Consider the following 27,815-nt stretch of genomic DNA (forward strand, 5'->3'; position numbering starts at 1 on the left):
TGTTGTCTACCAACTGTTGTGGGAAATGCCGGAAAGTGGGCCATAGCTCTAGTGACCTTGATCTTTAAGTATTAAGAAACGATCCTGGTGAGCGCATGTATTTTAGCTTAGAACCATTAGGCGCCGAACCTCTGTTAAGGCACAAAGGGAGGCATGTGCATTACCTTAATTCTCATCTCGCCTTTCTCATTTTATTCTGATTCGCGATAAAGTCATGCATTTGTACATTCTTTTATGGCATCATTGCACATGCATTTTGATTATTTGTTCATGCATAACATGTACCCTGTTATAACATGTCATGACATTTTTGTGATTCTAGGTCAGAAACTTTAAGGTCGTGATTGAATTTGTGAGAAACAAGAGAAATTAACATGGAATTTCGAGTCGGGGGAAATTTAGGGTCAGATGCGTTGAAGAAGAAGCTACCTATTAGAGTTATAGACAGTAATTTGAGTGGTCTGAGGGAAATAGTGCAACAAATGAAGACTATACAGAAGAATGCTTTCAAGAAGCGGCATGGGAACTTATTGAGGTTGCTGAATGCGGAAGTCCAAGCATCGGCAGTCACTGCTCTGGCTCAATATTACGATCCGCCACTCAGATGTTTCACCTTCCAGGATTTTCAATTGGTACCAACAATAGAAGAGTTCGAACAAATTTTGGGCTTGTCAATGGAAGATAAAGTCCCTTACAGACATTCAGAGCAGCATGCATCTATCTCTACGTTGGCTGGAATCTTGAAGGTACACCCTGCCGAGCTAGAAGGTAAGATGGCCTCCAAGGGCAACTCGAAGGGGATGCCTCAAGGATATTTGGAAGGGCATCTGCGTCTTGTGGCAGAAAAAGAAATGGGGGAGACGTTCATGGATGTGTTGGCTCTCACACTTTATGGAGTCATACTCTTCCCTAACATGGAAAATTTTGTTGATCAAACCGCCCTCGATATGTTTGTTGCCTATAAGATTCATTCAGAAAGTCCAGTCACCGCGGTTCTAGCTGATGTGTATGGGAGTTTGAACCTATGCCACACACTCAAGAGGAAGAAGATGCTATGTTGTGTACCTATGTTGTATGTGTGGTTTATATCTCGAATCCGTCTAGGTACATTGAATGCCAAATGTCTTATTGGAGAGTTACCACCTAGCGGCATTGAAATTCGGGGGGCGAAGGAATGGGCCCAGTTTTGTGCAAGTTTGAATGGGGGAAGAATTAGATGGTGTGTCCCGGGATTGTCGAAGTCACGTGTCATTTCTTGTGGGGCTTTCCCTAACGTCCCCCTAATAGGCACTAGAAGTTGCGTGAATTATAACCCTGTCTTGGCTCAGCGACAATTTGGGTGTCCGATCAAGAGCTCCCCAACTCCGGAATCTTTGGTTGCTGTTTGGAATTATTATGAAGAAGGAATTGCCCTTGATCTAATTCGCCGAATCAGGAGTGCTTGGGGTGAGGTCCTGCGTGTAGAAAAAGACCCAAGGCCATGGGTGATCGACGAGAAGATGTCCTACCGACGATGGATTCTGGAAAGGGTTAACATGGTCAAGTTACCTTTCAAATCAGACTCTCCTGCTCCTGAGCGGTTGGAACCTGCCGAGTCTGAGGAAATGAAGAGGTTGAAAGAGGAAATGGAGAAGATGAAACTCAAAAATGCTAAATTAATTAATGAGCTTCAAAGTCTCCGACACGAGTATGTGGATATGAGGCGTGATAAGGAAGAAATGACAAAAGCGTATGAAAGAATTCTTAGGAAACAACGAGAAGAACGAGATCATGCTTTCAGAGTTAAACAGGATTTGGCTGCAGCCAATACCGCATTAAAATCAAGGGACCGAGAAAGAGATGCAGCAGCAACATTTAAGCGCCAAAGAGATCAGATGTGCGAAGAATTTAAGAGGGAGAAGACTGAAGCACTAAAGCGGTTGCACAACGCTCAAGTTAGGATTAGTGAGGTCGAACGACAGATGAGGGAGATGGTGTCAACTTATGAGGTGAAGATGGATGAAGAACACTGGCACAGAGCTGAATTGGAAAAGGAACACCAAGAGGTGATAAGTCGAATGAATGAATACTCAGTCGAGCAGGAAATGACCATGGAACATTGGAGGAGATGTTTCTCACAGTTGGCTTCCCTTGCAAATGGAGCAATCGAAGGTATTCCACGATTATTGGCGGAAGCAGAGGCTGCACTACCGATATTCAATCCGCCTAGGGAAATCGAGGCGTTCTTTAGTCATTGTAAGGAATTGATAAGGGAGATGAAGAACATGATAGCCAGGGCTAGAGAGTAGTTTTCCTTTCTTTTCTCGTGTAATGAATGTAAAAGACGTGTGGATGGTCGGTTTGTTTTGACAATATGTGATGGACTAAGTTTCATGTTAATTTCTATGATATGTTTACCTCAAGGTTCTCACGGCTTTAAAATTTCTGGCTAAGATAAATGTTTGCATTCATTTTCATTTCTTTTTTCATTTTTCATTTCATTTAATAAAAATAATAGAGCAAAAGCAAATACAACGGCAAAATTTCCACGACACCCTTACCGCACACGAGCTAATCAGAGGATCATGGAAGATTGGGAGGAAGCTCATGAAGCTGTGAAGGCCGACATTAATCAGTTGAAAGATCAAGTGAGCCAGATCCTAGAGGCCTTAAAGTCGCTGAAGGCTTCGGGAGAAGCTTCCTCTGCAAGGATTGAGGAAAACGTTCACCCTCAAGTTCCACGATATGAAGTCCAGAACGCCCAGGGTATGTCAATCCCATTCCCAATGTACGGTCTACCTCCGGGATACACCCCACCCGTTGGGGAATGTTCAGAGAAGGAGCAGACTCCCTTTTCTTTTCCTGTGACTAACAACACACTACCGATCAATACTCAAGGGCCGATATTAGCCTCGACGCCCATGACAGGGGCAGGAATGAAAGAGACAGTCACATTCGCAGAACCAAGGGTGACTGTGGCACCGAAGTCTCCAAACATAACGGTTGACGAAGATGCTTTGGCTAAGGTCATACCGCACGCTACAGCCCAGGTAGTGTCCACCGGTATTGATGAGGCTAAGAGTAAGCTCGAGATTCTTGAAGAGAGGGTTCGAGCCATTGAAGGTGGTGGAAGCTATGGGTTTGGTGATGTTGCGAGATTAAGCTTGGTTCCCGGTGTGATGATACCTCATAAGTTCAAGGTCCCAGAATTTGAAAAGTATCAGGGTACCACGTGCCCCAAGAGCCATCTGACAATGTATGGTAGAAAGATGGCTGCATATGCCTATGATGACAAGTTGTTGATACATTGTTTCCAAGATAGTTTGGCTGGTGTTGCGCTGAATTGGTATACACACTTGGAGCCATCTCGAATTCATTCCTGGATGGATTTGGCGGACGCCTTTGTGAAGCAGTATAAGTACAACACGGATAGCGCGCCAGATAGATTGCAATTGCAAAATATGGCCAAGAAGGATATTGAGTCCTTCAAGGAATATGCGCAACGGTGGAGAGAGTTGGCTGCTCAGGTTGAGCCACCACTACTTGATAAGGAGATGGTGGCGACGTTTGTAAACACACTACAATCACCATTTTATGAGCACGTGTTGGGGAATGTGTCTTCCAATTTCGCTGATATCATTATTATTGGTGAAAGGATAGAAGTCGGGTTAAAAAGTGGAAAAATTGCATATGGCCCGTTCGCGGCTGCAACTTCTAAGAAACCCGGTTTCCATCCAGGAAAGAAGAAAGAAGTGGAAGCACACACAGCCTCAGTGATGCCAATGTGGGAAAGTCGGGCTCCTACTCATAATTATCGACCTCACATGAATCAACCTCCTTATGTGGCCAATGCAGTGTCTGTTCATCAAACACAACCTCAGCAACAAGGGTTTTATCAAGGGTCGAATCTTTATCAACCGCAGCATCCCCCAAATAATGCTTGGAAAACTGAACCTAACTCAAATTTCAGCCGAAATGCGGGTCAAAACGCCAATCTGAGGAGAAATCAAGAGCAGAACTTTGTTCAGTTCACCCCCATTCCGATGACGTATACGTAATTGTTACCTTATCTTCTCCAAAAACGCTTGGTGGCAATTTGTCCGATGAAAGCTATGCAACCTCCGTTCCCAAAGAATTATGATCCAAATGCTAAATGTGATTATCATGGAGGAGGAGTTGGACACTCTACTGAGAAGTGTGTAGCCCTTAAACACAAAGTGGAAGCTTTAATCAACTCAGGATGGGTAAAGTTTCACGAAGACAAACCTAATGTCGAAGCGAATCCTCTTTCTGGGCATGGGAATCCTTCGACAAATGCCATTGAGGGTAGGGAACACAAGCTAGTAAAGAATGTGAGTGAAATTCGGAGCTCCAAGCGATTTATTTTTGAGACATTGCTGAAATTGGGCCTGTTAAAAGGGGAATATAACTTGGGTGAGAAATGTGAATTTCATCCAGATGCTAAACATTTTGCCGATAAGTGCACCAAGTTCGAGATTGTTTTACAAGATCTGCTTGACAAAAACTTTGTGCAAGTATATCGCGAGGGTATGGAGGAGGAATTATTTGCACAGGATGGCGGGAAACTAGATGTGACTTTGCCAGAGCCATTGGTGATTCATTTCACCAGATCCCCCTCCACACCAACAATTCAAGAAAGGCAACCTATTACTATCCAGGCACCCTCCTCTTTTCCTTACAAGAGTGAGAAAGCTGTCCCGTGGAAATATGGCGCACGTGTGTCGGGTGGGGAACAACGAACGGAAGGTCAACCTACCAATGGTGAGCCGGTGGTTGAAAACATATCGGGCATCGGTGGAATGACTAGGAGTGGTCGCATATTCACGCCTCCGATCTTGATGAAAAATGGAGCGGGGAGTAGTGAATCGATGATGACCAAGAATGCTAAAGAATCCTTGAAGGGGAAGATGATACAAACCGATGAAGGACTGAGAAAAGATGACAAGAAAGAAATATCTAATGAAGAGGCTGGTGAGTTTTTGAAGTCCATACAACAGAGCGAGTATAAAGTGGTTGAACAACTGAATCGCATGCCTGCTCGGATCTCTCTTTTGGATTTACTCATGCATTCAACCTCACACAGAGAGCTACTAATGAAGATACTCAGTGGGGCGCATGTGGAGAAGAATATCTCTCTGGACAGTTTTGAGGGAATTGTTAGCAACATCACCGCTAACAATTACCTCACTTTCACTGACGAGGAGATACCTGTTGAAGGGAGAGGACACAACAAGGCCCTCCATGTCTCTATGAAATGCTTGGATCATGTCATAGCGCGAGTATTAATCGACAATGGTTCTTCCTTGAACGTAATGCCAAAAGAAACACTGGGAAAGCTTCCGTGTGAGGGTATCCACATGAAACCAAGCGCGATGATCGTGAGGGCTTTTGATGGGAGTAAGAGAGAAGTGATGGGAGAGGTAGAACTGCCAATCCAAATCGGGCCGTGTGTCTTTCAAGTAACCTTTCAAGTGATGGATATCCTCCCAGCATACAGTTGCTTGTTGGGTCGCCCTTGGATTCACTCAGCAGGTGGTGTGCCTTCAACCTTGCACCAAAAGTTGAAATATGTCATGGGCGATAAACTAGTAATAGTTTCAGGAGAGGAAGATATTTTGGTAAGTGGACCTTCGTCTTCTCGCTATATTGAAGCAGCAGAAGAAGCCCTCAAGACAGCATTCCAGTCTTTGGAAATTGTGGGCAATGCTTATGTGGAGCCATATCCAATGAACCCACGCTTGTCTTGTGCCTCCCTTATGACTGCCAAGGTCATGCTGAAAGAGGGATATGAGTACGGAAAAAGGCTAGGCAAGGATAAGCAAGGATTGATATTTCCTCTGGAGATCACTAAGAAAAGAAACAGACACGGCCTGGGATACAAGCCTACTCGAGAAGACAAAAGAAGGTTAGTTGAAGAAAGGAGAGAGCGTGGTCTGGCCCGCATGCAAGGAAAGGAGCTGGGGTTAGGAAAGATCTGCATTTGTGACATCAAAGAGAGCTTTCGCAGTGCCGGGTGGATCAACACTAGCCCGATAGCAGCCGTCAACGATGAAGAGGAACTTGGAGGCTCGAATTTTGTGTGGCCGTGCGTTTCAGATGCACCACTCAACAATTGGGAGACTTTGGATCTACCTGTGATGTTTAATTTGGTTAAAATGTAATATTTTTAATTAATCCTACTGCTTTACCCGGAGCTCTAGGATTCATGACTTAACGGGTTGACACCTTTTTCTTTATGCTCAGCGTGATGGTCAATTTGTGTTTACTACCTTCGTTTTTTTTGTTTTTGCATTTTTCACTGTTGTTTGTTTTATTTATCGTTTTTATAAACTCGGATAATGCAGATATGACAATGAATGTTTTGAAAATAACAATGTCGATATCCCTAATTTTGAGCACCCTGTCGATAATATGGAAGATGATTATGAAGATGATCCGGAACCCTTCCCTGAACTAATGAGGTTAGTGGAACAAGAATCTAAGGAAATAAAACCCCATCAAGAGGATGTTGAAACACTTAACCTAGGAGAGGAGGATGAGAAGAAAGAAGTGAAGATTGGCACTAGTATGAAGAGAGAAGTGAAACAAGAATTATGTGCTTTACTAAAGGAATTTAGGGATGTGTTTGCTTGGTCGTACAATGACATGCCTGGTTTAGATACTGATATAGTGCAACATAAGCTTCCACTTAAGTCGGAATGTCCTCCAGTTAAACAAAAGTTAAGGAGAATGAAACCAGAAATGTCATTAAAAATCAAAGAAGAAGTGCAAAAGCAATTTGACGCTGGATTTCTAGCTGTGGCAAAATACCCTCAATGGGTGGCAAATATTGTACCAGTACCTAAGAAGGATGGCAAAGTTCGGATGTGCGTTGACTATCGAGATTTGAACCGTGCGAGTCCAAAGGACAATTTCCCATTGCCTCACATCGACACATTAGTGGATAATACAGCTAGATTCTCACTATTTTCATTTATGGATGGCTTCTCGGGATATAATCAGATCAAAATGGCACCTGAAGATATGGAAAAGACAACATTTATCACATTGTGGGGGACATTTTGCTATAAGGTGATGTCTTTCGGACTCAAGAATGCCGGAGCAACCTATCAAAGGGCCATGGTGGCGCTTTTTCATGATATGATGCATAAAGAAATCGAGGTCTACGTAGATGATATGATCGCCAAGTCTGAGTCAGAAGCAGAGCACATCCTCAACCTGAAGAAATTGTTCGAGAGATTGAGGAAGTTCAAGCTTAAACTAAACCCGGCTAAATGCACATTCGGTGTGAAATCCGGAAAGTTGCTGGGTTTCATTGTCAGTCAAAAGGGGATTGAGGTTGATCCTGACAAGATGCGCGCGATAGTCGAAATGCCTACTCCTAATACGGAGAAGGAGGTGAGAGGTTTCTTGGGCAGACTGAACTACATTGCTAGGTTCATCTCCCAGTTGACTTCCACCTGTGAACCAATATTCAAGCTATTACGTAAAAATCAGGCTGTCAAGTGGAATGAAGACTGTCAGGCTGCTTTCGACAAAATTAAACAATATCTTCAAGATCCTCCAGTCTTACGCCCACCTAAACCTGGGAAACCACTGATTCTGTATTTGACCGTATTGGACGAATCAATGGGCTGTGTTAGGTTAGCATGATGAAACTGGAAGAAGAGAGCATGCCATATACTACCTGAGCAAGAAGTTCACGAAATGCGAACGATGATACTCGTTTTTAGAGCGAACTTGTTGCGCGTTGGCATGGGCCGCCCATCGTCTGAGACAATATATGTTGAGTCACTCTACCTGGTTGATATCCAAGACGGACCCCATCAAGTATATTTTTGAAAAACCCGCTTTGACTAGAAGGATAGCCCGGTGGCAGATGCTATTGTCAGAATACGACATTATATATGTCACACAGAAATCTATCAAGGGTAGTGCTCTGGCTGAATATCTGGCTCAACAACCCATTAATGATTACCAGTCAATGCAGCCTGAATTCCCTGATGAAGACATCATGGCCTTGTTCGAAGGTGATCAAGAAGAGCAAAATGGAGAGACATGGACGTTATTATTCGATGGAGCTTCTAACGTCATGGGACATGGTATAGGGGCAATACTGATATCTCCAAGGAATCAGTACATTCCAATGACCGCAAGGTTGTGTTTTAATTGCACGAACAATATTGCTGAATATGAAGCTTGCGCTATGGGCATCCAAGCCGCGATTGAATCGAAGGCGAAAATTTTGAATGTGTATGGAGATTCGGCTTTGGTCATCCATCAATTAAAAGGGGAATGGGAGACTAGGGATCCGAAGTTGATTCCGTACAGAGCTTATATCATGGGGTTGGTGGAGTATTTTGATTCCATTGAATTTCAACACATTCCGCGAGAAGATAACCAGTTGGCAGATGCCTTAGCCACTTTGTCATCAATGTTCGAGGTTAATCAAGATGGGGTATTGCCAATGATCCAAATGAAGAGCCACAAAGAGCCAGCATATTGCCACTTCATTGAAGAAGAATCAGATGGTAAGCCTTGGTATTTTGATATCAAACGCTACTTAAAAACCAGGGAATACCCCGAAGGAGCATCTGAGAATGATAAAAGGACACTAAGAAGGTTGGCTACAAGTTTCATTTTAAGTGGGGATGTGTTGTACAAGAGAAATCATGACATGGTTCTTCTTCGATGCGTGGATGCAAAAGAAGCCGGGTCAATATTGGAGGAGGTTCATGGAGGTACCTTCGGCACACACATGAATGGGCACTCAATGGCCAGGAAGATCTTGAGGGCTGGTTACTTTTGGTTGACCATGGAGAGTGACTGTTGCATGCACGTGAGGAAGTGTGAGAAATGTCAGAAGTATGCAGATAATATCAATATGGCACCCACTACTTTAAACATAATGTCTGCACCATGGCCGTTTTCAATGTGGGGGATAGATGTTATTGGAGCCATAGAGCCAAACGCCTCGAACGGACATCGCTTCATACTGGTTGCAATTGATTACTTCACTAAATGGGTGGAAGCGGCTTCTTACGCCAATGTGACAAGAAAAGTTGTGACTAAGTTCATAAAAAGAGAGCTAATTTGCAGATACGGATTGCCCAACAAGTAATCACCGATAACGCCACCAACCTGAACAACCAAATGATGACTGAATTTGCAGCTGTCAACACTCAATTTTATAAAAACGATAAATAAAACAAACAACAGTGAAAAATGCAAAAACAAAAAAAACGAAGGTAGTAAACACAAATTGACCATCACGCTGAGCATAAAGAAAAAGGTGTCAACCCGTTAAGTCATGAATCCTAGAGCTCCGGGTAAAGCAGTAGGATTAATTAAAAATATTACATTTTAACCAAATTAAACATCACAGGTAGATCCAAAGTCTCCCAATTGTTGAGTGGTGCATCTGAAACGCACGGCCACACAAAATTCGAGCCTCCAAGTTCCTCTTCATCGTTGACGGCTGCTATCGGGCTAGTGTTGATCCACCCGGCACTGCGAAAGCTCTCTTTGATGTCACAAATGCAGATCTTTCCTAACCCCAGCTCCTTTCCTTGCATGCGGGCCAGACCACGCTCTCTCCTTTCTTCAACTAACCTTCTTTTGTCTTCTCGAGTAGGCTTGTATCCCAGGCCGTGTCTGTTTCTTTTCTTAGTGATCTCCAGAGGAAATATCAATCCTTGCTTATCCTTGCCTAGCCTTTTTCCGTACTCATATCCCTCTTTCAGCATGACCTTGGCAGTCATAAGGGAGGCACAAGACAAGCGTGGGTTCATTGGATATGGCTCCACATAAGCATTGCCCACAATTTCCAAAGACTGGAATGCTGTCTCGAGGGCTTCTTCTGCTGCTTCAATATAGCGAGAAGACGAAGGTCCACTTACCAAAATATCTTCCTCTCCTGAAACTATTACTAGTTTATCGCCCATGACATATTTCAACTTTTGGTGCAAGGTTGAAGGCACCACACCTGCTGAGTGAATCCAAGGGCGACCCAACAAGCAACTGTATGCTGGGAGGATATCCATCACTTGAAAGGTTACTTGAAAGACACACGGCCCGATTTGGATTGACAGTTCTACCTCTCCCATCACTTCTCTCTTACTCCCATCAAAAGCCCTCACGATCATCGCGCTTGGTTTCATGTGGATACCCTCACACGGAAGCTTTCCCAGTGTTTCTTTTGGCATTACGTTCAAGGAAGAACCATTGTCGATTAATACTCGCGCTATGACATGATCCAAGCATTTCACAGAGACATGGAGGGCCTTGTTGTGTCCTCTCCCTTCAACAGGTATCTCCTCGTCAGTGAAAGTGAGGTAATTGTTAGCGGTGATGTTGCTAACAATTCCCTCAAAACTGTCCAGAGAGATATTCTTCTCCACATGCGCCCCACTGAGTATCTTCATTAGTAGCTCTCTGTGTGAGGTTGAATGCATGAGTAAATCCAAAAGAGAGATCCGAGCAGGCATGCGATTCAGTTGTTCAACCACTTTATACTCGCTCTGTTGTATGAACTTCAAAAACTCACCAGCCTCTTCATTAGATATTTCTTTCTTGTCATCTTTTCTCAGTCCTTCATCGGTTTGTATCATCTTCCCCTTCAAGGATTCTTTAGCATTCTTGGTCATCATCGATTCACTACTCCCCGCTCCATTTTTCATCAAGATCGGAGGCGTGAATATGCGACCACTCCTAGTCATTCCACCGATGCCCGATATGTTTTCAACCACCGGCTCACCATTGGTAGGTTGACCTTCCGTTCGTTGTTCCCCACCCGACACACGTGCGCCATATTTCCACGGGACAGCTTTCTCACTCTTGTAAGGAAAAGAGGAGGGTGCCTGGATAGTAATAGGTTGCCTTTCTTGAATTGTTGGTGTGGAGGGGGATCTGGTGAAATGAATCACCAATGGCTCTGGCAAAGTCACATCTAGTTTCCCGCCATCCTGTGCAAATAATTCCTCCTCCATACCCTCGCGATATACTTGCACAAAGTTTTTGTCAAGCAGATCTTGTAAAACAATCTCGAACTTGGTGCACTTATCGGCAAAATGTTTAGCATCTGGATGAAATTCACATTTCTCACCCAAGTTATATTCCCCTTTTAACAGGCCCAATTTCAGCAATGTCTCAAAAATAAATCGCTTGGAGCTCCGAATTTCACTCACATTCTTTACTAGCTTGTGTTCCCTACCCTCAATGGCATTTGTCGAAGGATTCCCATGCCCAGAAAGAGGATTCGCTTCGACATTAGGTTTGTCTTCGTGAAACTTTACCCATCCTGAGTTGATTAAAGCTTCCACTTTGTGTTTAAGGGCTACACACTTCTCAGTAGAGTGTCCAACTCCTCCTCCATGATAATCACATTTAGCATTTGGATCATAATTCTTTGGGAACGGAGGTTGCATAGGTTTCATCGGACAAATTGCCACCAAGCGTTTTTGGAGAAGATAAGGTAACAATTACGTATACGTCATCGGAATGGGGGTGAACTGAACAAAGTTCCGCTCTTGATTTCTCCTCAGATTGGCGTTTTGACCCGCATTTCGGCTGAAATTTGAGTTAGGTTCAGTTTTCCAAGCATTATTTGGGGGATGCTGCGGTTGATAAAGATTCGACCCTTGATAAAACCCTTGTTGCTGAGGTTGTGTTTGATGAACAGACACTGCATTGGCCACATAAGGAGGTTGATTCATGTGAGGTCGATAATTATGAGTAGGAGCCCGACTTTCCCACATTGGCATCACTGAGGCTGTGTGTGCTTCCACTTCTTTCTTCTTTCCTGGATGGAAACCGGGTTTCTTAGAAGTTGCAGCCGCGAACGGGCCATATGCAATTTTTCCACTTTTTAACCCGACTTCTATCCTTTCACCAATAATAATGATATCAGCGAAATTGGAAGACACATTCCCCAACACGTGCTCATAAAATGGTGATTGTAGTGTGTTTACAAACGTCGCCACCATCTCCTTATCAAGTAGTGGTGGCTCAACCTGAGCAGCCAACTCTCTCCACCGTTGCGCATATTCCTTGAAGGACTCAATATCCTTCTTGGCCATATTTTGCAATTGCAATCTATCTGGCGCGCTATCCGTGTTGTACTTATACTGCTTCACAAAGGCGTCCGCCAAATCCATCCAGGAATGAATTCGAGATGGCTCCAAGTGTGTATACCAATTCAGCGCAACACCAGCCAAACTATCTTGGAAACAATGTATCAACAACTTGTCATCATAGGCATATGCAGCCATCTTTCTACCATACATTGTCAGATGGCTCTTGGGGCACGTGGTACCCTGATACTTTTCAAATTCTGGGACCTTGAACTTATGAGGTATCATCACACCGGGAACCAAGCTTAATCTCGCAACATCACCAAACCCATAGCTTCCACCACCTTCAATGGCTCGAACCCTCTCTTCAAGAATCTCGAGCTTACTCTTAGCCTCATCAATACCGGTGGACACTACCTGGGCTGTAGCGTGCGGTATGACCTTAGCCAAAGCATCTTCGTCAACCGTTATGTTTGGAGACTTCGGTGCCACAGTCACCCTTGGTTCTGCGAATGTGACTGTCTCTTTCATTCCTGCCCCTGTCATGGGCGTCGAGGCTAATATCGACCCTTGAGTATTGATCGGTAGTGTGTTGTTAGTCACAGGAAAAGAAAAGGGAGTCTGCTCCGTCTCCGAACATTCCCCAACGGGTGGGGTGTATCCCGGAGGTAGACCGTACATTGGGAATGGGATTGACATACCCTGGGCGTTCTGGACTTCATATCGTGGAACTTGAGGGTGAACGTTTTCCTCAATCCTTGCAGAGGAAGCTTCTCCCGAAGCCTTCAGCGACTTTAAGGCCTCTAGGATCTGGCTCACTTGATCTTTCAACTGATTAATGTCGGCCTTCACAGCTTCATGAGCTTCCTCCCAATCTTCCATGATCCTCTGATTAGCTCGTGTGTGGTAAGGGTGTCGTGGAAATTTTGCCGTTGTATTTGCTTTTGCTCTATTATTTTTATTAAATGAAATGAAAAATGAAAAAAGAAATGAAAATGAATGCAAACATTTATCTTAGCCAGAAATTTTAAAGCCGTGAGAACCTTGAGGTAAACATATCATAGAAATTAACATGAAACTTAGTCCATCACATATTGTCAAAACAAACCGACCATCCACACGTCTTTTACATTCATTACACGAGAAAAGAAAGGAAAACTACTCTCTAGCCCTGGCTATCATGTTCTTCATCTCCCTTATCAATTCCTTACAATGACTAAAGAACGCCTCGATTTCCCTAGGCGGATTGAATATCGGTAGTGCAGCCTCTGCTTCCGCCAATAATCGTGGAATACCTTCGATTGCTCCATTTGCAAGGGAAGCCAACTGTGAGAAACATCTCCTCCAATGTTCCATGGTCATTTCCTGCTCGACTGAGTATTCATTCATTCGACTTATCACCTCTTGGTGTTCCTTTTCCAATTCAGCTCTGTGCCAGCGTTCTTCATCCATCTTCACCTCATAAGTTGACACCATCTCCCTCATCTGTCGTTCGACCTCACTAATCCTAACTTGAGCGTTGTGCAACCGCTTTAGTGCTTCAGTCTTCTCCCTCTTAAATTCTTCGCACATCTGATCTCTTTGGCGCTTAAATGTTGCTGCTGCATCTCTTTCTCGGTCCCTTGATTTTAATGCGGTATTGGCTGCAGCCAAATCCTGTTTAACTCTGAAAGCATGATCTCGTTCTTCTCGTTGTTTCCTAAGAATTCTTTCATACGCTTTTGTCATTTCTTCCTTATCACGCCTCATATCCACATACTCGTGTCGGAGACTTTGAAGCTCATTAATTAATTTAGCATTTTTGAGTTTCATCTTCTCCATTTCCTCTTTCAACCTCTTCATTTCCTCAGACTCGGCAGGTTCCAACCGCTCAGGAGCAGGAGAGTCTGATTTGAAAGGTAACTTGACCATGTTAACCCTTTCCAGAATCCATCGTCGGTAGGACATCTTCTCGTCGATCACCCATGGCCTTGGGTCTTTTTCTACACGCAGGACCTCACCCCAAGCACTCCTGATTCGGCGAATTAGATCAAGGGCAATTCCTTCTTCATAATAATTCCAAACAGCAACCAAAGATTCCGGAGTTGGGGAGCTCTTGATCGGACACCCAAATTGTCGCTGAGCCAAGACAGGGTTATAATTCACGCAACTTCTAGTGCCTATTAGGGGGACGTTAGGGAAAGCCCCACAAGAAATGACACGTGACTTCGACAATCCCGGGACACACCATCTAATTCTTCCCCCATTCAAACTTGCACAAAACTGGGCCCGTTCCTTCGCCCCCCGAATTTCAATGCCGCTAGGTGGTAACTCTCCAATAAGACATTTGGCATTCAATGTACCTAGACGGATTCGAGATATAAACCACACATACAACATAGGTACACAACATAGCATCTTCTTCCTCTTGAGTGTGTGGCATAGGTTCAAACTCCCATACACATCAGCTAGAACCGCGGTGACTGGACTTTCTGAATGAATCTTATAGGCAACAAACATATCGAGGGCGGTTTGATCAACAAAATTTTCCATGTTAGGGAAGAGTATGACTCCATAAAGTGTGAGAGCCAACACATCCATGAACGTCTCCCCCATTTCTTTTTCTGCCACAAGACGCAGATGCCCTTCCAAATATCCTTGAGGCATCCCCTTCGAGTTGCCCTTGGAGGCCATCTTACCTTCTAGCTCGGCAGGGTGTACCTTCAAGATTCCAGCCAACGTAGAGATAGATGCATGCTGCTCTGAATGTCTGTAAGGGACTTTATCTTCCATTGACAAGCCCAAAATTTGTTCGAACTCTTCTATTGTTGGTACCAATTGAAAATCCTGGAAGGTGAAACATCTGAGTGGCGGATCGTAATATTGAGCCAGAGCAGTGACTGCCGATGCTTGGACTTCCGCATTCAGCAACCTCAATAAGTTCCCATGCCGCTTCTTGAAAGCATTCTTCTGTATAGTCTTCATTTGTTGCACTATTTCCCTCAGACCACTCAAATTACTGTCTATAACTCTAATAGGTAGCTTCTTCTTCAACGCATCTGACCCTAAATTTCCCCCGACTCGAAATTCCATGTTAATTTCTCTTGTTTCTCACAAATTCAATCACGACCTTAAAGTTTCTGACCTAGAATCACAAAAATGTCATGACATGTTATAACAGGGTACATGTTATGCATGAACAAATAATCAAAATGCATGTGCAATGATGCCATAAAAGAATGTACAAATGCATGACTTTATCGCGAATCAGAATAAAATGAGAAAGGCGAGATGAGAATTAAGGTAATGCACATGCCTCCCTTTGTGCCTTAACAGAGGTTCGGCGCCTAATGGTTCTAAGCTAAAATACATGCGCTCACCAGGATCGTTTCTTAATACTTAAAGATCAAGGTCACTAGAGCTATGGCCCACTTTCCGGCATTTCCCACAACAGTTGGTAGACAACAAGATGTGGGAGTACCAATGAAGCAAACAAACTCTAGCTGGGGTTCTCACAATGACCACTTGGGAAGTTCATCCACTGTGGCACTGCTACACAATCCCCTCTAATTCCAAGTTAAACAGACCCGGGTATAGGGCCCCACTCATGTAATGCGCAATGTGTGTGTGTGAAGGGAGAATGATGCATACCCAAATCCCCACCTGCAAAACAGCCAGAAAACTTCCCAGGCAGCTATAGAGCAATTCCAAAATATATCAAAATAAACAAAGTAATTCACATACAACTAATCCAAGAAGCAAACATATACAACCACATATAAAGACAATAATACACAAATAAAAGAAAAAGGGAAAGAAAACATTAGGAAAAATCACATCAAGTTTGCATTTCTAATTAAATGGCTTGACTCTTTCTGTGTCCCCAGCAGAGTCGCCAGCTGTCGCAACCGAAATCACGATCGGACGACGAACCAAAAAGAAAACATGAGTTTGAAAAAGAGATTTGGGAGTCGCCACCACAGTTATTCTGGAAAACTATGGAAAACCATAAAGAATAAGACAAGTCTGCGAAAAACCAGATTTTGGATCCGGGAGTCGGTTACGCGTAGGGAAGGTGTTAACACCCTACAGCGCCCGCCCAAGGGCGGTACCTTTAATTAAAAACGCAAAGTTGATGTGGTTTTCAAAATATTAATATTCCCCGAAAATAATAAGGCAAAAAAATGCTAAAAAGAAACAAAAATATTTTTTATTTTCTTGGGCCCGACAAGGATTGACCTTGGTCCTACGTATTCTCATTAAAAATGAGAAATCAGGATTACGTAGTTCTTTCTAGATATTTGTTTGAAAATGTTTATGTATTTATATTTTGAAATTTTGTATTTTTTTTGGTATTTTTGAATTAGTTAAAGATATGTGTCACACGACGCGAGCGGTCGGACAAACACTAAAAGGAAAAGAAAACATTTTTAGTATTTTTAGAAAATAATTGTCACGCGGTGCGAGCGACCGGACAGACACATTGAAGTGAAAGAGAACATTTTTATATTTTATTTTCGTTTTATTATTTTTTTTATTTTTTCTATTTTTGCAATTTTTCATAATTTTCAAATATATAAAAAAAAGGGAGAAAAAAAAATGATAATAATAATAAACAAAATAAAAAAAGTAAAACAAAATAAAATAATAAAAAGAAACAATTTAATTAGGAAGGATGAAAGTGGAAAGCAAATTATGAGAGTGTATGAGTAATTAAGGGTTTATTAAGGGTGGTGGTGCGGCGAGTAAAATATAAAACAAGCCCAAAATAAGAGTAAAAGTGTATGCAGGGGTGTGGGATTAGTAATTGTGGAGGTGCGCGAGAAAGTGAATAATGCAGCGAAGCCCAACAAGCAAAAAAACAATGCGGGAGTGCAGGGTCGCAAAAAATGGGGGTGCAAGAAGAAAAGAAAAGAGGAGGGTGTGGTTGCGGTAAAAGAGGGGGTGCGTATGGTAACTCAAAGCATGCAGCCCCCTTTTTTTTTCTTTTTTTCTAGAAAACCCTAACAAAAGGGTTCTCTCCCCTCACATGGCAGCCGCTTCTCCTTGACACCACCACGACTCCGGCCCTGGGACGCGCGTCCGGCCGCCCTCGAATGCCGACGACGACAGCGGCCACCGTCGACGGAGCTTCCGGCGCTCGTCATCGTCTCGACCTCACTTCTTCCTTTCTTCTCCAACGCGCGCGAGATGGGCCGGATCCCGGAGCTCCGCCGTCGCACACCATGCCACTCCAGCCTCGTGTTCGTCAGCTCCGACCGTCGCGCCTTCGAATGCCGCCACGACGCCATTGCCGCTCGCAGAGAGACGGACCAAGATGCCGGCGGCTGCCACGTTCTCCTGCTCAATGCTCCAACCCGCCGGCGGCGTCGCCGCCGACGATACCCACTCTTCTCTGTTTCTCTGTTTTGGTTTGATTGGATATGACTGATTGGGGAAGATGAAGCGGGAATATTTGGCACTGGCATTGGGGTTTCGACTCTCTTTTTTTATTTTGATTTTATGCAGGTGTGCAATGAAGATGATGGTGTAGGAAGAAGAATGGATTTGGAGTATTGGACTGTTTTGTTTGGTGTGCCTGCAGGTTTGAATGAATTCGAGGCTAGTGTGGGCGTATGAATCTGATGGTGATGGAAAAAATGAAAAAAATGAGAAAGAAAAGTTTGGTGTTGGATGAATGGAGGGAAACCGTGGATGTGGGGTTCGGTTGGGAAGTGAATGTGGAAGCTTAGAAGGTGATAGAATGGTGAAGGTGTCGGACTCTGATTTTCTTTGCTTTTTTTTTAGATGGCATAAACACAGTGTAAATGGAGACCAAAACATCACAAAGCAGGCGTATGAATCAATCAAGCAAAAGAGCGCAACAGGAGGGCACAACAGAACATCACATTCGGGCGTTTAACCATGCACACAAGTCACATACATTTGCAGTTTATTTCACGGCAACGATACTTACCTCTTGATGCTCCTTCACTCGTGTTTGCTCCTTTTTCTTTTCACTGTGATTTTCGTTTTGTTCTCCCAAGCCTCTGCGAGCTCCCCTCACTCTCTTTTTTTCGTTGTCTTTTTTTTCAAGTTAGCCTCTGTGTGTTGCTCTTGCTGTTTCGTGGTCCTGTGTAAAACTCCTCTTTTTTTTTCAATTCCCTTTTTTTCTTGCTTATGTGTGGAGTTCCCTTTTAGCCATGGCTGCACTGCTATGTTCAGACTACCTCCCCTGGTTGCTGCCACAGTGACCACCAATACCCAACATTCCTTTTTTTTGTCCAAAAACCCCCCCAATACCAGATAACGTATGAATCTAGCCATATTTTGCATGGCAGAGTCAAGTCAAATGACTCTCATTATTATTTTTTTTATTTCATATATATTTTTTTATATTTTTTAAGAGCAGAAAAACAAAATGGTGTGAAAATAAAAATAAAATGGAAATTGAAATTAAAAAAGATAAAAATAAAATAAGATAAAGTGAAGTAAAAAATAAAATAAAATAACATAAAATAAAATAAAACAAGATAAAATAAATAAAATAGATAAATAAAAAGCAAGACAAAATTAAAATTAAAATTAAAAATAAAAACAAATAAATAAATAAAAGAAAAGGAGTATATATGTACATTCAAATTAATGTTGATTTTTGTAATGTTTTTTTTTTATTTTCTTTTTTTTTTAAAAATAAAAATAAAATTTTTTTAGTTAATCATTTTTATTAATCGGACAAAATTGAGTGTTGACACTATTCGTATTTATTAATTAATTATTTATTTAATTATTTAATTTTCACGGGTCTTACACTGGTCATATGTAGTTTGATTTGTTTTCTAGTTATATTTTACTATTTTAAAGTTGTTAGGATAATTTCTTTACAATTTTTAGGCTAGCTTAATGTAGTTTGCAAATTTTAGCTTTTCTATTGGAGTTATTATATTTCAATCACTGGGTTTCTGAAGTTTTGTTAGGAGTCGGTTTTTCATTAATTTTCATCCATTAGAACTTGTGTAGGTAAATTTGGGTCACTATTTTATGTGCCTTTTACGGCTTTTCCACCTACATTCTCTAATTGTAGACAATTTTGTGGTGTGTATCCATGTAAAAATTTCTGACATGAGTAGGATGCATTTCCAACAGGTTCATTGTATTTCATTCATGATGATTAAGTAGCTAACATGTTAGATACACTGTGAAACAATTTGACATATTCTCTAAGGAGACTTGAGCCTTAATTGTTAAACTTTGTGGGGGTGGAGGGAGTTCTCTTTTTTCGTTTTGAAGTTTTTTATATTTGATTAGTTTGTCGTTATGTTTACATTTTCTTTTTCTGTTGAGTTAGAATGAGGTATTAGGTTGTGGTTTCTATCTTCATTTTAGATTTTGGAAAATTGTTTCATATAATTTAGGTTAGGAATAGTGAATAACAGATGTATCTTTCCTAATTTTGCTTTGGACGCTAATGGTTCATTTTATAGAGTTGGTTGCAACTCGGGTACAACATGAAAATCACATCACACTTTTACCGCAATTGCATACCCTGAATTGGTTTCATCTTTTTGACCTCTTTACTCTCACAATTCTAGTGGAGTTTTTGAATTTTAGACAATGTGTTCTCGAAGTTTTGTTCTTAGTCAGTATGGGTGGACAAAAAATCTAATTTTCTTGATCCAATTCACTTTTGCTCCAATCCAATCCATTTATAATCCATTTTATTAAAAATCCAATCCATTTAAAATCCATTTAATGGATCTGGATTTCAACCTAATCTACATTTTATATATTTTATGGATTGGATATCAATTTTATAAATCAAGATTTTTAAATATGGATAATCCAAAAAATCCAATCCAAATTTTCAATTTAAATTTTTAGTTGGGTTAGACTAAAGGTTGAGATGGACTACGCTAAATTCAGACTTGGACGGGCCTTGCTCGACGACCCATACAGATCGGGCAGGCCCGACGACCATAAGAGGTTGGGCGGGCCTAAAGATATGAACGGGCTAGGCGGGCCCGACAAACCGAACGAGTCGATCAGGCTCAACGATCCGGAAATTCGAGTGAGCCCGATGACCCAAACAGGACAGGCGGGCGCAATGACGTGATGAGCCAGGTGGGTCCGAAGACTCAAACGAGCCAGGCAGGTTCGAAGATTCTAACGGGCCAAGTGGGCTCGAAGACCTAAACGGGCCAAGCGGGCCCGATGATCCGAATGGGTCAAGTGGGCTCGAAGAACCGAATGGGTCAGGCAGGTCCGAAGACCCGAACGGGTTGTCGGGCCCATTCAGGTCATCCATCCCGTTCGCGTCATCAAGCCTATTCGTGTTGTCCGGCCCGTCCGAGTTGTCCGGCCCGTCCGGGTCGTCGAGCCTGTTCGGGTTGTCGGGCCCGTTTGGGTCGCCCCGGTCGTGGTGTATATTTTCTACCTAGACTCCCTAAAAGAGGTCAATTTTATGGTGTGTATCCACATAGAAATTTCTTTCATGAGTATAATGCATTTTTAACAGGTTCATTGCATTGCCTTTGTGATGATTATGTAGTTAACATGTTACACACATTGTGCAAAAATTTGAAATATTCTACACCAAGAGATACTTGAGCCTTAATTGTTAAACTTTGTGGGTGTTGGGAGAGTTCTCTTTTGTTTTTCTACAGTTATGTTTGTTTTATTAGTTTGTTGTGATGTTTACATTTTACTTTGTTGTTGAATGAGTTAGAATGTGTTATTAGGTTATGTTTTCTTTCTTCATTTTAGATTTTGGTAAATTTTTTCATATTAACTTTAGGTTAGGAATTGTAAACAACATATGTACATTTTCTAATTTAGTGTGGATGCTAACGGTTCCTTTTTTAGTTTTAGTTGCAGTTCAGTTACATTATGGAAAGCACATTAGACTTTTACCTCAACTGCATGTTCCATACTAGTTTCATCTTTTCCACTTCCTTCTTAATCTTTTCTATCACAATAACATTTTGCTTGTAGTTTTAATTCTTTAGTTTTGTTCTGCTCCACTAACATAATTTCTAGGTGTGTTGTACTTAAAACAGATTTTGTAACATCCTATTTAATTAATAACGTAATTAAAGGAAGCGTCACACTAGAATAATATCTTAGCGCAGTCTCGGAGTTTAAAAGTAACTTCATACAAATAACCAAAACGCGTAACGGAGCCAAAAAGAAACAGTTACAAATATTCTACAGTAATCCAATTGGAAATTTAAAGGACAGATGCTACATGGGTCGTGGCCCTAAAAGAAAGACCACAAAACAGGATCCAGCCCAGGCAGCTACAGAGCGGAGTCACCATTCTCCTATTGACCGCGAGAACCTCTCGCCTCTGCTCACATCAATAATTTGATGATCATCGCAAAAGAGAAGAACCACACACAAGACAATCAAACAAACCAAGGGTAAGCTAGAGCCAAAAAGATTTTATCATACAATCACATATACTTTCGCAGTCCAACATACATACATCATCCAAGCATGTTATGACCTTTCAATCAAATACATTAAGACTCGACTCGACTCATCCAAATACATATAACCTGGTCGGATTCAACGGATGCTTGCACTTGTGGTGGATACCTCTGCTCACCCCCAAGCTGCTCATCCCCAAGCTGCTCACCCTCGAGCTATGTGTTACAAGTGTTACAATGAATCAATTCCCTCACACACAAGGTTAGCCATTAATGAGTTCCGAGCCTTCTGCTACTCTCACCACAAGAGTCAGTCCGCTCTAAGTGAGACTAACTAACTCTTTAGAGTGTCAGGATGATATCCTTACCTTGAATCCTTACCAAGTTATATAGATGGGGCACCACCATGGACACCCACTAACAGAGGCCATGGAATTACGTCCCGACCACTGAAGCACGACACTGAAATCTCACGTAGAGATTTCAAGGATTTATGCACTGACCACAACCAACCATGCTCAAACAATCGAACAATATTTATCATGCAAATAATCTCAGGCCAACCTTTACAAACGATACTCAATCATATACAAATGTAGAATCAATACCAACTTATCCTTCTTGAAGCATGAATACAGATTTGTATTTCCACACCATAACCATGTCTCTTTGGTACCAACCATCTCATTTAAATCTCATGTCCATTTCCTACCAAAACCATTCATTCAATTTAATAACCACAGATTTCCATGCGTTTCACAAGCCTCATACTTTAAATAGAGTAGATTCATACATCAAACAATCCATAACTACCAAATAGAGAAAAATAGCACGGCCTACAGCGTGTCTCTCTCAAGCCAGAGGCCTTCACTCAAGCGAGGGGAGTGCCTTCGCTCAAGCTACAGGCTCTCGCTTAGGCGAGACTGCGTCAAAGGGCCTGGGAGTTTAATGAAGTGTCGCTTAGACGAGGCCATCTCACGTGAGCGAGATGGTCTTTCGCTCAAAACACAACTCGCTCGCCTCAACGAGTATTCGAGAAAAACTCATGGGCGAGGTACTGCTATTCTCGCTTAGGCGAGATGAGCTCGCCTAGGCGAAAACAGCAGGTTCCTCCCACTGTTCAACACCTGCAATCCAGAAACAGCACACTCCCACACCAATCATTCAACACGATTACATACACATTCCATATTATTTTATGCACGCAACAGATGGACAAACCACACACTTTAAATACGGAACTAAATGGTCTAGCTTCCCTTACCTGGAAGGGTTTAGCAGAAGACTCCTAGACCAAACTTATTTAGCACAGCAGCTCCGATGCTAGCTTAGGGATGACTTAAGGAGCTGGAAAAAAAGAAAAACAGTAGAGACATGAGCTACCCAAAGTAACAATAGCAGAAATTGCAAGCACGATGGAGGGAAATACTCACGTGAAGAGGAAAACACTGGTTCGAACTCGCTTGACCAAGGTGACACCAAACCCTAACGGGGCGGGAGACGGCTGCAGCTCTAAAGTTTTCTGAGGATGAGCAGGAAAAGTGAGTTAGGGCAGACTTGGGGTTCATTTTATCCTTTGGGCCAGCCCTAGGCCCATCTGTTTCAGAGTGGCCCTTCTAAAATAAGACATAATATAAGTGGGCCTTACATTCTCCCTAACAAGAAAATTTTTGACCTCGAAAATAAAGACTAACTAGACAAACAGATGCGGGTGTGATTTTCTCATGTCCTCCTCTAACTCCCAAGTTGTGTCACCTGTCCTCCGATCCCATATGACTTTAACCAGGCTGACTGTCTTTCCTCAGTGTTCCTCAACTTTGTTATCCTCTAAAGAGATAGGTGGTACTTCTATAGTGAGGTATTCTTTGATCTGTATATCCTCGACTTCCAACACATGAGCCGGGTCAAACACATACTTTCTCAGCTGTGAGACGTGGAACACCGGGTGAAGGTTCGCCAACTCAAGGGGTAAGGCTATCTCATAAGCCACTGGTCCAATTCTTCTCGTGATCTGATAGGGACCAAGGAATTTAGGAGAAAGCTTCTTTGAGCGGAAAGCCCTTCCCACACCAGTGGTTCGAGTCACCCTCAAGAACACATGATCGCCAACTGCAAACTCCAAAGGCCTCCTCCTACGGTCCGCATAAGCCTTCTACCTACTTTGAGAGGCCTGCATCATATCCCTCACCATCCTCACCTTCTCGGTAGTTTGTTCCAATAACTCTGGTCCAACCAACACGACTTCCCCATCCTAATATCAACATAGGGGAGTCCTACACTTCCTACCGTATAGAGCCTCGTATGGTGCCATGCCAATGCTTGCATGAAAGCTATTGTTGTAGGTGAATTCTATCAACAGCAAAACTTCACCCCAAGCACCTAGATGCTCCAGTATACATGTCCTTAACAAGTCCTCGAGAGACTGAATCATCCTCTCAGATTGTCCATCGGTCTGGGGATGATAAGCTGAACTCATGGTCAACTTGGTTCACAAAGCATCCTGTAAGGTTTGCCAAAACCGTGATGTAAACCGTGGATCCCTGTCTGATACAATGCTCGAAGGTACCCCATGCAGTCTTACAATTTCCTTAATGTACACTTGGGCCAACTTTGCCATGGACATCCTCAAGTTCATCGCCAAGAAATGGGCATTCTTGGTCAATCGATCCACTATCACCTATATGGTGTCATGCCCTCTAAAAGTTCGTGGCAAATGGGTCACAAAGTCCATCGAGATGCTGTCCCATTTCCACACTGGTATCTCCAAGGGCCGTAGAATCCCACCAGGTCTATGATGCTCCACCTTTGCCTTCTGACAGTTCGGACAAGCGGATACAAATTGTGCAACATCTTTCTTCATTCCTTGCCACGAGAAGGATTCCTTGAGATCCTGGTACATCTTAGTCATGCCAGGATGCAAGCTAAGACGACTCTTATGCCCTTCCTCAAGGATTAACCATTTTACCTTAGCATCATTAGGTATACACACTCTGCTCTAGAACCGTAGTATGCCATCATTACCCAAAGCAAAATCCTTTGCCTCATCTGTCCCAAGCTGTTCTCGTACCCGGTTCAAGCTGGCATCCAATAGTTGCCTCTCCCTAACTGAATCCAAGAAATCATTAGATATAGTTAAGGTAGTACACCTAATGGACTCGAACCCCAACTCCACCTACAACTTCATATCTCTGAACTGCTCTAGTAGTTCCACCTCCTTGATCATAAGATATGCAGTATGTATAGTCTTCCTACTCAATGCATCGGCCACTACATTCGCCTTTCCCAGATGATATAACAGTTCAAAATCATAGTCCTTCAAGAACTCCATCCACCTCCTCTGCCTCATGTTCAGCTCCTTCTGATCAAACAGATACTTAAGGCTTTTGTGGTCGCTGAACACCCGAAACTGTGCGCCATAAAGATAGTGCTTCCAGATCTTCAAGGCAAATACTATGGCCGCCAACTCCAAGTCATGAGTGGGGTAGTTTCTCTCATGCACCTTGAGTTGTCTCGAGGCATATGCCACAACCTTCTTCTTTTGCATCAACATACAACCAAGTCTGAGATGGGGAACGTTACAATAGACCTCGAATGGCTTCCCGACATCTGGGATCACTAGTATCAGAGCACTGGTTAATCTTCTCTTTTGCTCCTGGAAACTTTCCTCACACTTATCCGTCCAGGTGAAAGGTTGGTCCTTCCGTGTGAGTTGCGTCAAGGGTGCCACTATTTTGGAGAATCCCTTATGAATCTCCTGTAGTAACTAGCTAAGCCCACAAAGCTTCTGATCTCTGTTGCTTACTTGGGACTTTTCCACTTAACCATTGCCTCAACCTTCGCTGGATCCACCGCTATCCCCTGAGCGGATATCACGTGCCCTAAGAACTGTACCTCATCCATCCATAATTCACACTTGGACAGCTTGACATACAATTGCTTCTCCCTCAGAACACCAAGCACCAACCTCAGGTGTTCTGCATGCTCCTCTTGAGTCTTGGAATAGATAAGGCTGTCGTCTATGAAGACTACGACAAACTTATCCAAGAAGGGCCGAAAGATCCTGTTCATGTAGTCCATGAACACTACCGAAGCATTGGTCACACCGAAAGGCATAACCACATACTCGTAGTGTCCATACTGGGACCTGAAGGTCATCTTTTGCACATCATCAGTCTTTACCAAAATTTGGTGATACCCTGACCGCAAATGAATCTTCGAGAACACGGATGAGTGCTATCCTTGCCTTGTTAGTTTGGGAGTGTGATCTAAACACTTGGGTTGAATTTTGGGTTGGAATTGGTCTCGGTTTTCATGTTGTCTAACCCCTAATTCATTTATTTTGTATTGGCTTTGAGTGTTTTGTTGTAGGAATCATGGCAAGTTCATCAAATGCACCTACTCCAAACAAAAACAATACATTGATGAGATTGCTTCGGGATTTGGAGTTGTCTAGGAAAGAGTCCTTTGAACAATTGAGAAAAGAAAAGGACCAAAGTTACCTAAGAATCCAAGAGCACATTCAAAGGCTTGAAGCTAAAGAGCAAGAAAGAGAGGCTAGGAAAAGAGGGCATTCTAGGCGCAACCCAACACAAGAAAAGCAAACTCCAAAGATTCCTAAGTTCTATGGTGGAAGTGATCCCAAAGTCTTCCTTGATTGGGAAGCTAAAGTGGAGCAAATTTTCAATGAAAATCATGTAAAGGATCAAGCACAAGTTGATCTAGTAGTTTTAGGATTTTTGGAGTATGCCAGTACTTGGTGGCATAAAGTTTGTAAGAATTATGACCAAGGGCACCCGCGACTTCTTGGATGGACATTAAAACTCTTATGCGCGCTAGATTTGTTCCTCCCTCCTATAGGAAGGAACTTCTTTTGAAGCTCCAAAGGCTTCACCAAGGTCCTATGAGTGTGAGTGAGTACTTTAAAAAATTAGAGTCTCAAATGCGTAGGGTTGAAATAAAAGAAACTAACAAAGAGAAAATAAAAAGATTTGTGAGTGGTCTTAGGAGAGACATACAAGACCAAGTAGAGTTGTATGAGTACTCCACTCTTGAAAATGTTTTCACACTTGCCCTTGGGATTGAAATTCAATTGAAAAGAAAAAGAAGGGCAAAGAAGAGTTACTCACCCAACCACTACTTTAGTCACTCATGGAAGGGAAAGGATAAAAAGAAACATGATAAGTTCCCTTCTAACTCTCATCAAGAACCACCAAGTAAAAGTAAGTCACCAAGTGATCACATTCACCATTCCACTTCTCAAAGATCAAGTTCCATTAAATGTTTTAAATGTTTGGGTTATAATCACATTGCTTTAAATTGCCCAACCAAAAGGACCATGATCTTAAAGAAGAGTAATGATGTTGAAAGTGAACACTCATCTCCCCATTCTCTTTCAAAAGAATCTTCTTCCTCTAGTAAAACTAAATTTTTTTAGAAAGACCCTATGTTATTAAGGCGCATGATAGGTCAAGATCAAAGTGAGATTGAGCCAACTCAAAGAGAAAACATTTTTCAATCTAGATGCAAAATTAACAAATGGGTTTGCTCTCTAATTATTGATGGAGGAAGTAGTACCAATGTAGCTAGCACAAGGTTGGTGGAAAAGCTTAGCTTAGAGACCATTCCTTATGCTAAGCCCTACAAGCTTGCTTGGATAAGTAAAGAGGGAGAAATAGATGTTAATAAACAAGTCCTAATTACCTTCCCTATAGGAAGCTACAAAGATGAGGTGCTATGTGATGTTGTTCCCATGGAAGTCACACATATCTTACTAGCAGGGACAAATTATTTAAGGGGCAGGGAGGGGCCATGGCCCCCCAATATTTTTGAATTTTTTAAAAATTATATGTATATTTTTGAATTTTTTTAAATTATATTTATATTTTTAAAATTATTTTAAATTATATATATCTTTTAAATTTTTAATTTTTTAAAAAATTAAATGTAGTATATTTTAAAAGTTAATGGAAATTGAATTGTGTGACTTTTTATTTCTTTTATAAAACACAACCTTTAATTTTAACAAAGTTGGTCATCTAGATTTTTTAGTCTTATTTTGGTTCCGATTTTTTAAAAAGTTAATGCAATTTGGTTATTTTCATTAAATTTTTTGAAAAGGATCAAAATATTTTTCATCAAAATTAACACTACGATTATGTTAATTGCACCAACAAAGCAAAACATCCTTATTAACCGTTTCAATTTTCAACAAATTGAGACTAAAAAAACATTAAACAACCAACTAGACATTTTTGGACAAATAAAGAAACAAAAAAAATGATTAAACCAAATATTTATTAAGATATTTTTTATTTATTTTTCATTGTCTTTCTAATTTTTCACAAATTGTATTCATCTC

General features: G+C 42.0%; 2 protein-coding genes and 1 pseudogene across 2 annotated transcripts; 1 reads left to right on the plus strand and 2 right to left on the minus strand.

Moving 5' to 3' along the window:
- Positions 1–2,878: 2,878 nt before the first annotated feature.
- On the plus strand, positions 2,879–9,121 carry LOC114165321 (annotated as a pseudogene).
- A 235-nt stretch (positions 9,122–9,356) lies between these two features.
- LOC114165323 lies at positions 9,357–11,435 on the minus strand. The gene has a single exon (XM_028049970.1). It carries the CDS (start codon positions 11,433–11,435, stop codon positions 9,357–9,359), a length of 2,079 nt encoding a protein of 692 aa, XP_027905771.1.
- Positions 11,436–11,480: 45 nt separating this feature from the next.
- LOC114165324 lies at positions 11,481–12,953 on the minus strand. The gene has a single exon (XM_028049971.1). It carries the CDS (start codon positions 12,951–12,953, stop codon positions 11,481–11,483), a length of 1,473 nt encoding a protein of 490 aa, XP_027905772.1.
- Positions 12,954–27,815: the final 14,862 nt, after the last annotated feature.

This window comes from Vigna unguiculata, chromosome 10 (assembly GCF_004118075.2).
Source record: "Vigna unguiculata cultivar IT97K-499-35 chromosome 10, ASM411807v1, whole genome shotgun sequence".
Lineage (NCBI taxonomy): Eukaryota > Viridiplantae > Streptophyta > Magnoliopsida > Fabales > Fabaceae > Vigna > Vigna unguiculata.